The sequence below is a fragment of the Zea mays genome, chromosome 5, assembly GCF_902167145.1.
Source record: "Zea mays cultivar B73 chromosome 5, Zm-B73-REFERENCE-NAM-5.0, whole genome shotgun sequence".
NCBI lineage: Eukaryota > Viridiplantae > Streptophyta > Magnoliopsida > Poales > Poaceae > Zea > Zea mays.
The window spans coordinates 20,523,110-20,534,805 of NC_050100.1; the positions used below are offsets into that span (position 1 = coordinate 20,523,110).

The 11,696-nt window shown below is 50.1% G+C and overlaps 1 protein-coding gene across 1 annotated transcript; it reads left to right on the forward strand.

Moving 5' to 3' along the window:
• The first annotated feature begins 9,255 nt into the window (after positions 1-9,255).
• On the forward strand, positions 9,256-10,135 carry LOC109939644 (uncharacterized). Its single transcript, XM_020537945.1, has one exon. The coding sequence runs from the start codon at positions 9,256-9,258 to the stop codon at positions 9,886-9,888; it is 633 nt and encodes a 210-aa protein (XP_020393534.1). The 3' UTR covers positions 9,889-10,135.
• Positions 10,136-11,696: the final 1,561 nt, after the last annotated feature.

Below are 11,696 nucleotides of genomic sequence, written 5' to 3' on the forward strand. Positions count from 1 at the left end.
GATTCTTACTCAATGCAATTGCTGATTTGTTATCCACCAGAAGTTTCACCTGCGGCGTTGGAATGCCTAGCAGCCCACCCAGAAGTCTGCTGAGCCAAATGCCTTGACAAGCAGCGTTGGCACTTGCAATATACTCAGCCTCACATGACGATAGAGCTACCACCCTTTGCTTCTGAGATCCCCAAGTCACCAAACTTGTTCCTAACAGAAACACTGAACCACTTGTGCTCTTTCGGTCATCAACATCCCCAGCTAAATCACTGTCACTATAGCCAGTCAGACTTGTTTCAGATGTGTTCAGCTTCCTGTAGATGCAGCCATAGTTCACAGTACCTGACAGATACCTGAGAATCTGTTTCACAGCTGCCCAGTGACTTGCCTTCGGATCCTCCATGTACCTGCTAACTATCCCAACTGAGTAGGCAATGTCTGGTCTAGTGTTGACCAGATATCTCAGACTTCCAATTACACTTCTATACTTTGTCTTGTCGACTGAAGGTGTCTTGTCATTTTTGCTCAGCTTCAACCGATTTTCCATGGGCACATGACAGGGATTACACCCTTTCATACCTGTCTGCTCTAGGATTTTCAGTGTATACGAACTCTGACATAGTGAGATCACCCCCTCCTTTTGTGTTACTTGGATGCCTAGATAGTAAGTCAGCAGCCCCAGGTCACTCATACTAAAACTCTTCATCATCTCCTTCTTGAATGCCTCAATGTTTGCACTGCTTGGTCCTGTTATGATCAGATCATCAACATAAACACCCACCAAGAGAAAACCATCAGTATGCTTCCTCCTGTAAACAGCATGTTCAAGAGGATTTTTCTCAAAACCAAGCTTGATCAACTCACTGTCTAATTTAGCATTCCAAGCCCTAGGAGCCTGACGCAAGCCATACAATGCTTTATTCAGTCTGAGCACCTTGCCACTGCCTCCCTCGACAACAAATCCAGGAGGTTGCTGTACATATACCTCCTCCATCAGTTCACCATTCAAGAATGCCGACTTCACATCCATGTGATGTACATTCCATCCTCTCTGAGCAGCAAGAGCAATTAATAATCTCACTGTTTCTATCCTTGCCACAGGGGCAAACACTTCTTCAAAATCCACCCTTCTCTCTGTGCATACCCTTTCGCAACCAACCTTGCTTTGTGCTTAATAATGTTACCATCTGGATCTTTCTTCACCTTGAAAACCCATTTAAGCCCTATAGCTTTGTGGCCTGCAGGTAGCACTGACAGCACCCAAGTCTTGTTTGACTGAATGGAGTTCATTTCAGTCATCATGGCTTCCCTCCAGCACTGTTCTGACAGGGCTACCTCCACACTTCTTGGCTCCTCTGCTGCATGGAAACACACACCACTATACTCGAAATCATGAATTTCTTCAGTTGTATCATATAAATCAGATAGATTTCTGTAACCTGTTGGAACCCCTTCAGTGTTACTAGACCATTCTAACTGTGGTGTTTCTGAAAATTCTCCATGTGCAGGACTCCCTACAGGCGTGTGTGGAGTTGATCCTCCATGTGAACTAGTGCCAGCACTCCACTCACCTTGAGCTGGTGAATTCTGAACTGAATCACCAGAAAATTCTGCGTCCTCTCCTTCAGTTACTGCTGCTTCAGTTACAGTTCTCTGTCTGGCAGCAGAATAGAACTCCACATCGAACACTGAACTGACTGGTTCATTACCAGCCTCTTGCTTCCAGTCCCAAGCCTGTCCTTCCTCAAAGATTACATCTCGGGATATGTGAAGTTTCTTAGCTACAGGATCATAGACTCTATAACCCTTTGTGCCACTTTCATAACCAATAAACACCATTTTGGTGGACCTGTCAGAGAGCTTAGAAATCCCTGGCCCAACTTTCTTCACATAAACAACACAACCAAATGTGCGTAAGTGATGTACCTTGGGCTTCTTATTGTACCAGGCTTCATATGGTGTACGGTCTTGCAAGCTCTTTGTTGGAGAACGGTTCAACAGATAAACTGCAGTTGACACCGCTTCTCCCCAAAATTCAGCTGGCATGCCCTTGCTCTTCAGCAAACATCTTGCCATCTCTGCCACCGTACGGTTCCGGCGCTCGACGACGCCATTCTGTTGGGGTGTGTACGGTGCTGTAGTGAAATGCTTGATGCCGTGTTCGTCGCAGTACTCCTTGAACTCGATGGAATTAAATTCCCCGCCACGATCGCTACGGAACGCGCGAAGCTTCAAAGCACGCTCAGTTTCAGCTAATGCCTTCACCCGCTTGAAACACTTGAACGCCTCATCCTTTGTTGTCAGGAGTTCAACCCACATGAAACGACTGAAATCGTCAACAATTAACAGGAAATAGCCCTTACCACCTGGTGTCTTTGGTCTGATCTGGCCACAGAGATCTGCGTGAACCAGGTCAAGTCCTTTCTTGGCTCGATAATTCGCCACCTGAGGGAATGAGTGTCGCTGATGCTTGCCCAATGCACAGCCATCACACACTTCTTCTGCACGATTTAACAGTGGTATCCCATCCACCATTCCCTTTTGTCCGAGCTCTCTGAGTGCTCTGAAATTGAGATGGCCATACCGGCCATGCCAGAGCCAGGCTTGATCATCTGCCTTCGCCTTCAGACAGACTGGAGCAGTCAGGTGCGTCTTCAGCAGATAGAGACGATTTGACACTCGCGGTGCGCGCGCCAAGAGCAAGCGCTCAACGTCGTACACATTGCAGTATCCGTTCTCCAATATTACCTTGCATCCTCCCTCTTCCAATTGACCTAGGCTCACAATATTACTTTTTAGCTTGGGAATGTAATATACCTCTGTTAGCACCTTGTGACCCTCCTTCGTCTGGAGCACCACCGATCCGATGCCCTCGATCTCTACGAGCGAGCCGTCGCCAAAACGCACTGTGCCACGCACAAACTTGTCTAGCGATGCGAGTGCCTCGTGCCTCCCTGTCATGTGGTTGCTAGCCCCCGTATCGAGGACCCAAACATTCTTGTCTTCATCATTGTGCGCCGGGAACACCTTCTTCTCGTTGAGGTGCACAACTTGCTGTGTCGTGCGCACACCTGATGGCTTGAGGTCGAACGGCGCCCTGTGAACACGCACCGTGGCCACCGTCGCCAGAAGCAGGAAGGGATTTCCTGCTCTGTCTGCGCGACAATTGCCTCCTCCTTGCGTTCCTTCTTGGGTGGCCGCTTGCAGTCTACACGCCAGTGGCCGTAGATGCCACAGTTCCTGCAACGGCCTTTCCGCCGCGGAGTACCCTCCGTCGTCAGCTTCACGGGGCTGCCCTTCTTGTCACCACGGCCGCCGGTCTTTGACTTGCCGGGATTGTACCCCGACTTCTTCTCCCCACCGCTCGACGACGACGAATCTGGCAGGAGACGATGTCGATTTCTTGACACCCAGTCCTCCTCCGTCAACAATAGTCGCCGCGTCTTGTCAGTGACAGTTTCGGCCTCGATCCGGTCCTCAGCCATCCTGAGACGGCCGACCAGCTCCTCGACCGTCAGGGTCTTCAGATCGAGTAGGGTTTCGATCGAGATCGCGATCTGGGCGTAGCGTTGGGGTAGCACACGCAACATCTTCTTCACGACCCGAGTGTCTTCAATCTCCTCCCCGGACGTGCGTAGATCCGCCGCCAGTGCATTGATGCGCATCGCGAAATCGTCCACCGATTCGCCGTCACTGAAAGCGATGTTCTCAAACTCCTTCAATAGGCGTTGTGCATTCGCCTCCTTCACGCGCTCTGCTCCCACACGCATGCTCTTCACCGCCGACCATGCTTCCTTCACTGTCCTCTTGGACCCAAGCATTTGCCACATCTCCTTCGGTACAGACCGCAGCAGACAGCCCATGGCCAATCTGTCCTGCGATCTCCTGACGCCGTCACCTCCAGGCTCGATCACCTCCCACACCTCCATAGCTTCATAGTTACACTGCATGAGCATCGCCCACTCCGAGTAATTTGAGCGGGTGAGCATCGGCCACATCAGTGAACTCTCGCGAACACCGCTCGCCGACGAACTGCGCTCATTTCCGCTGCCGGATGTCTCCACTCTTCGGGGCTCACGCAGTGGACTCACGGAACCACTACAGAGGATACGACGAGGCTTTGATACCAGTTGTTGGCGCCGGCCACCGGAGTTTGGAGCTGGACGGCGATCAGCGGCGGCTCTGTTTTTTCACCTGATGAAAAAACCACTCAACAGAACAGAGGCTGGTGAGTACGCAGAGAATACTTTGCCGCAGACTGCGCAACTGCGCCCTGCACTTTCTCCTTTATTCCTTTTGGTGTTCACAACAGAATGCGATCCGCTTTCCCCGCCACGCCCGCCCACGCTGCGTCGTGCCCGCCTTTGGCGCGGGAACGTTTCATGCGTGGCGTGGCGAGAATGCCGCTGGGCCGCACCGTGAACGCAGCACGGCTCTGGCCTTACACCAAGCGTTCGTGACTCATGCAACTACCTGGACTTAGAATAAAAACATGACTATGCAGCTATGCCTAATTGCAGTATGAAACATGGCATGCTCGTGATTAGAAACAACATTTCACCCCCTTAATCACGCTGCACTTCAATCACACCAAGTTGCTGTCGCAGCTCCACGAACCTGACACGCCCAAGTGCCTTTGTTAAGATGTCTGCCAGCTGATCTGCTGTGCTCACATGATCAATGTCGACATCCCCTCTTTCAACACAATCACGAATGAAATGGTATCTTGTGTCTATATGTTTGCTTCTATCATGGTGAACTGGATTCTTACTCAATGCAATTGCTGATTTGTTATCCACCAGAAGTTTCACCTGCGGCGTTGGAATGCCTAGCAGCCCACCCAGAAGTCTGCTGAGCCAAATGCCTTGACAAGCAGCATTGGCACTTGCAATATACTCAGCCTCACATGACGATAGAGCTACCACCCTTTGCTTCTGAGATCCCCAAGTCACCAAACTTGTTCCTAACAGAAACACTGAACCACTTGTGCTCTTTCGGTCATCAACATCCCCAGCTAAATCACTGTCACTATAGCCAGTCAGACTTGTTTCAGATGTGTTCAGCTTCCTGTAGATGCAGCCATAGTTCACAGTACCTGACAGATACCTGAGAATCTGTTTCACAGCTGCCCAGTGACTTGCCTTCGGATCCTCCATGTACCTGCTAACTATCCCAACTGAGTAGGCAATGTTTGGTCTAGTGTTGACCAGATATCTCAGACTTTCAATTACACTTCTATACTTTGTCTTGTCGACTGAAGGTGTCTTGTCATTTTTGCTCAGCTTCAACCGATTTTCCATGGGCACATGACAGGGATTACACCCTTTCATACCTGTCTGCTCTAGGATTTTCAGTGTATACGAACTCTAACATAGTGAGATCACCCCCTCCTTTTGTGTTACTTGGATGCCTAGATAGTAAGTCAGCAGCCCCAGGTCACTCATACTAAAACTCTTCATCATCTCCTTCTTGAATGCCTCAATGTTTGCACTGCTTGGTCCTGTTATGATCAGATCATCAACATAAACACCCACCAAGAGAAAACCATCAGTATGCTTCCTCCTGTAACCAGCATGTTCAAGAGGATTTTTCTCAAAACCAAGCTTGATCAACTCACTGTCTAATTTAGCATTCCAAGCCCTAGGAGCCTGACGCAAGCCATACAATGCTTTATTCAGTCTGAGCACCTTGCCACTGCCTCCCTCGACAACAAATCCAGGAGGTTGCTGTACATATACCTCCTCCATCAGTTCACCATTCAAGAATGCCGACTTCACATCCATGTGATGTACATTCCATCCTCTCTGAGCAGCAAGAGCAATTAATAATCTCACTGTTTCTATCCTTGCCACAGGGGCAAACACTTCTTCAAAATCCACCCCTTCTCTCTGTGCATACCCTTTCGCAACCAACCTTGCTTTGTGCTTAATAATGTTACCATCTGGATCTTTCTTCACCTTGAAAACCCATTTAAGCCCTATAGCTTTGTGGCCTGTAGGTAGCACTGACAACACCCAAGTCTTGTTTGACTGAATGGAGTTCATTTCAGTCATCATGGCTTCCCTCCAGCACTGTTCTGACAGGGCTACCTCCACACTTCTTGGCTCCTCTGCTGCATGGAAACACACACCACTATACTCGAAATCATGAATTTCTTCAGTTGTATCATATAAATCAGATAGATTTCTGTAACCTGTTGGAACCCCTTCAGTGTTACTAGACCATTCTAACTGTGGTGTTTCTGAAAATTCTCCATGTGCAGGACTCCCTACAGGCGTGTGTGGAGTTGATCCTCCATGTGAACTAGTGCCAGCACTCCACTCACCTTGAGCTGGTGAATTCTGAACTGAATCACCAGAAAATTCTGCGTCCTCTCCTTCAGTTACTGCTGCTTCAGTTACAGTTCTCTGTCTGGCAGCAGAATAGAACTCCACATCGAACACTGAACTGACTGGTTCATTACCAGCCTCTTGCTTCCAGTCCCAAGCCTGTCCTTCCTCAAAGATTACATCTCGGGATATGTGAAGTTTCTTAGCTACAGGATCATAGACTCTATAACCCTTTGTGCCACTTTCATAACCAATAAACACCATTTTGGTGGACCTGTCAGAGAGCTTAGAAATCCCTGGCCCAACTTTCTTCACATAAACAACACAACCAAATGTGCGTAAGTGATGTACCTTGGGCTTCTTATTGTACCAGGCTTCATATGGTGTACGGTCTTGCAAGCTCTTTGTTGGAGAACGGTTCAACAGATAAACTGCAGTTGACACCGCTTCTCCCCAAAATTCAGCTGGCATGCCCTTGCTCTTCAGCAAACATCTTGCCATCTCTGCCACCGTACGGTTCCGGCGCTCGACGACGCCATTCTGTTGGGGTGTGTACGGTGCTGTAGTGAAATGCTTGATGCCGTGTTCGTCGCAGTACTCCTTGAACTCGATGGAATTAAATTCCCCGCCACGATCGCTACGGAACGCGCGAAGCTTCAAAGCACGCTCAGTTTTAGCTAATGCCTTCACCCGCTTGAAACACTTGAACGCCTCATCCTTTGTTGTCAGGAGTTCAACCCACATGAAACGACTGAAATCGTCAACAATTAACAGGAAATAGCTCTTACCACCTGGTGTCTTTGGTCTGATCTGGCCACAGAGATCTGCGTGAACCAGGTCAAGTCCTTTCTTGGCTCGATAATTCGCCACCTGAGGGAATGAGTGTCGCTGATGCTTGCCCAATGCACAGCCATCACACACTTCTTCTGCACGATTTAACAGTGGTATCCCATCCACCATTCCCTTTTGTCCGAGCTCTCTGAGTGCTCTGAAATTGAGATGGCCATACCGGCCATGCCAGAGCCAGGCTTGATCATCTGCCTTCGCCTTCAGACAGACTGGAGCAGTCAGGTGCGTCTTCAGCAGATAGAGACGATTTGACACTCGCGGTGCGCGCGCCAAGAGCAAGCGCTCAACGTCGTACACATTGCAGTATCCGTTCTCCAGTATTACCTTGCATCCTCCCTCTTCCAATTGACCTAGGCTCACAATATTACTTTTTAGCTTGGGAATGTAATATACCTCTGTTAGCACCTTGTGACCCTCCTTCTTCGTCTGGAGCACCACCGATCCGATGCCCTCGATCTCTACGAGCGAGCCGTCGCCAAAACGCACTGTGCCGCGCACAGACTTGTCTAGCGATGCGAGTGCCTCGTGCCTCCCTGTCATGTGGTTGCTAGCCCCCGTATCGAGGACCCAAACATTCTTGTCTTCATCACTGTGCGTCGGGAACACCTTCTTCTCGTTGAGGTGCACAACTTGCTGTGTCGTGCGCACACCTGATGGCTTGAGGTCGAACGGCGCCCTGTGAACACGCACCGTGGCCACCGTCGCCAGAAGCAGGGAGGGATTCTCCTGCTCTATCTGCGCGACATTTGCCTCCTCCTTGCGTTCCTTCTTCGGTGGCCGCTTGCAGTCTACACGCCAGTGGCCGTAGATGCCACAGTTCCTGCAACGGCCTTTCCGCCGCGGAGTACCCTCCGTCGTCAGCTTCACGGGGCTGCCCTTCTTGTCACCACGGCCGCCGGTCTTCGACTTGCCGGGATTGTACCCCGACTTCTTCTCCCCACCGCTCGACGACGACGAATCTGGCAGGAGACGATGTCGATTTCTTGACACCTAGTCCTCCTCCGTCAACAATAGTCGCCCCGTCTTGTCAGTGACAGTTTCGGCCTCGATCCGGTCCTCAGCCATCCTGAGACGGCCGACCAGCTCCTCGACCGTCAGGGTCTTCAGATCGAGTAGGGTTTCGATCGAGATCGCGATCTGGGCGTAGCGTTGGGGTAGCACGCGCAGCATCTTCTTCACGACCCGAGTGTCTTCAATCTCCTCCCCGGACGTGCGTAGATCCGCCGCCAGTGCATTGATGCGCATCGCGAAATCGTCCACCGATTCGCCGTCACTGAAAGCGATGTTCTCAAACTCCTTCAATAGGCGTTGTGCATTCGCCTCCTTCACGCGCTCTGCTCCCACACGCATGCTCTTCACCGCCGACCATGCTTCCTTCACTGTCCTCTTGGACCCAAGCATTTGCCACATCTCCTTTGGTACAGACCGCAGCAGACAGCCCATGGCCAATCTGTCCTGCGATCTCCTGACGCCGTCACCTCCAGGCTCGATCACCTCCCACACCTCCATAGCTTCATAGTTACACTGCATGAGCATCGCCCACTCCGAGTAATTTGAGCGGGTGAGCATCGGCCACATCAGTGAACTCTCGCGAACACCGCTCGCCGACGAACTGCGCTCATTTCCGCTGCCGGATGTCTCCACTCTTCGGGGCTCACGCAGTGGACTCACAGAACCACTACAGAGGATACGACGAGGCTTTGATACCAGTTGTTGGCGCCGGCCACCGGAGTTTGGAGCTGGACGGCGATCAGCGGCGGCTCTGTTTTTTCACCTGATGAAAAAACCACTCAACAGAACAGAGGCTGGTGAGTACGCAGAGAATACTTTGCCGCAGACTGCGCAACTGCGCCCTGCACTTTCTCCTTTATTCCTTTTGGTGTTCACAACAGAATGCGATCCGCTTTCCCCGCCACGCCCGCCCACGCTGCGTCGTGCCCGCCTTTGGCGCGGGAACGTTTCATGCGTGGCGTGGCGAGAATGCCGCTGGGCCGCACCGTGAACGCAGCACGGCTCTGGCCTTACACCAAGCGTTCGTGACTCATGCAACTACCTGGACTTAGAATAAAAACATGACTATGCAGCTATGCCTAATTGCAGTATGAAACATGGCATGCTCGTGATTAGAAACAACACCCCCGCCGTTGCCCAGTACGTGCCGTTCGGGGAGTGGCCGTTGACGGCGGCCGGGGACGTTTCTCCCGGCGGCGGCGAAGGCTGCCACGCGGCGGTGACGGTGAGCAGCAGCGTCGCGACGTCCATCGAGTCGCTGAGCTTCATTAACCTGGACCTGCACTGGAAGCTGCAGCAGCAGCGGCTGGCCACAATGTTGCTGGGCGCGCCGCCGAGCTCGGCCGCCGCGGCCCATGCTGACGATGACGACGGCGCGGCAAGAGCAGCAGCGCACGTGGGCGGCGGCGCCTTCTTGCAGGTGGCCCCGGGACCATCGCCCGGCATGGAGGCCACCGGCACCGTGCCGCCGCCGGTGGCGACGTCGTCGTGGTTCATGGACAGCTCCTGCTACGACGTGCTCCCGTCGTCCCCGGCCGCGCATGCTAACACGGCCGCGGCCGCGGCCGCCGTAGGCGCCAGCGACTGCAACGTCGTCAACAGCGGCGGCGGCGACAACGCCACGTCGAGAAACAGCAGCAACTGCTGCGGGCCGGGGAGCGCAATCCCGCCGTGGGGCGACATGTCCACGTTCGCTATGCTGCCTTGATGGCGGCGCATGCATGCACCAACAAGAAGATGGTCCAGTTTGGAAGGGCTGATTTCATCTCTAACTGCGTATTGTAGTATCTGCTAATTATTCTGTGGGTGTATATATTGTATTTGTCGGAAACAACATTCTGATCGGCCGTAGATCCATGTTGTCATGGTAAAGCTGGTTTCTTTTTCTTGTCATTTTCTCTTTACTTCATTCTTGTTCTTTTTTCACTTTGTCTATCCATACATATTATTATTCAGCTGTGAATTAGGCGACTGGCGCCGGCGCGCGATGGTACGCGGCTGTTGCAAGCGCTGTGTATTTCCTGTGGTTGTGTGAGCTGTAGGCGCGTCGATCGTCCGGGCATGCATGGAAGGCAGAGTGACCGAGACAGACTGATGACGATGGTGTGGTGTGTGTTTAGGAGGGCAGGCAGGGTCACGGGAATCCCATCTATGAACCACGTGCGAACGTGTACCAGTACCTGTACCCGTGTGTATAGTACCGGGGGCTGACCGGCAGGCAGCTAGCGCAAGCGCAACTGAGGCTAGAGCCTAGAGCCAAGCTCTCTCTTCGGTCTCTCGGTCAGCGGCACACCGTACACACTAGCCTTATGCCCTTATCCTCTTTCGGTCTGATTGGTTGTCCGGTTGGTTAGAGCCTGGTTCATACCCAGATACAGGCTGAGCGTAGCATGTATACATGAATGCAACTAGTTAATTTGTTACGTGTTTGGTTTCCTGTACCGACTCCGCCAGGATTTAATGAGCTCGTGTTTGGTTTTCCTGTACCGACTCAGCCTGGATTTAATGATAGTATTTACTAGGCATAAAAAATACAGAAGCCACAATTTACACGTCTCACACCAAGCAGCATAAACCTATCTAGAAATTATACACAATTTCTACACCAACTAAAACAGTCTTCAAATTGTACACAATTTACATAGCTCAGTAAATAAAAATTTGGACTAAAACAATCTTGACAAACTGGTATCTAAGCTTGACAGATTAGCCTCAAAGAACAGATCTTTAAAGATTTTCAGACGTGCAAAGATTATCAGCTACTATAAATTATCAGCTACTATGAATTAGCCTCAAAGAACAGATTATCAGCTAAAACATATCTTTAACCAAATTATCAACTACTATCAGATTATCAGCTACTATCAGATTATCAAGCTACTATGAAATTATCAAGCTACTATCAGATTATCAAGCTACTATGAATTACAAGTAATACCTAGCTAGAACAGATCTTTAACCAAATTATCAGCTACTATCAGATTATCAGCTACTATCAAATTATCAAGCTACTATCAGATTATCAAGCTACAAACAACTAATATCAAATTATCAGCTACTATGAAGCTACTCACTGCAGTGTACAAATTATGAAACCAATTTACACTTGTTTCTTTGATCCAACAAACAAGATTAGCCTCAGCTTTCATTGACCACTTTTTTTGCATACAAGGTTAGCATCATAGGCACATAACAAACTCGTCAATTATTGTAAGAACAAGAGTATAATATCAGTTCTTAATCATCAACAGATATCATTTCTTAACCGGCAAACAGGCTAGCAAACAGGTCTACAAATAGACCAATAAACAAGCCAACAGGGAAATGCATAGAACTCAAGAAACATCAGTGTTCTATACAAGTGTAGCATATCTCTTCTCAAATAAGGAAATGCATAGAACTCAGGTTAATCTAACTCAGAAAAACATCATTGTTCTATTCAAGTGTAGCATATCTGTTCTCAAATAAGAAAATCCATAGAACTCAAGTTAATCCATAGAACTCAGGGAAACATCA

Excerpts from the sequence above, each read along its gene's own strand:
- LOC109939644 (XM_020537945.1), top strand. The coding sequence starts at position 9,256 with ATGCCTAATTGCAGTATGAAACATGGCATGCTCGTGATTAGAAACAAC.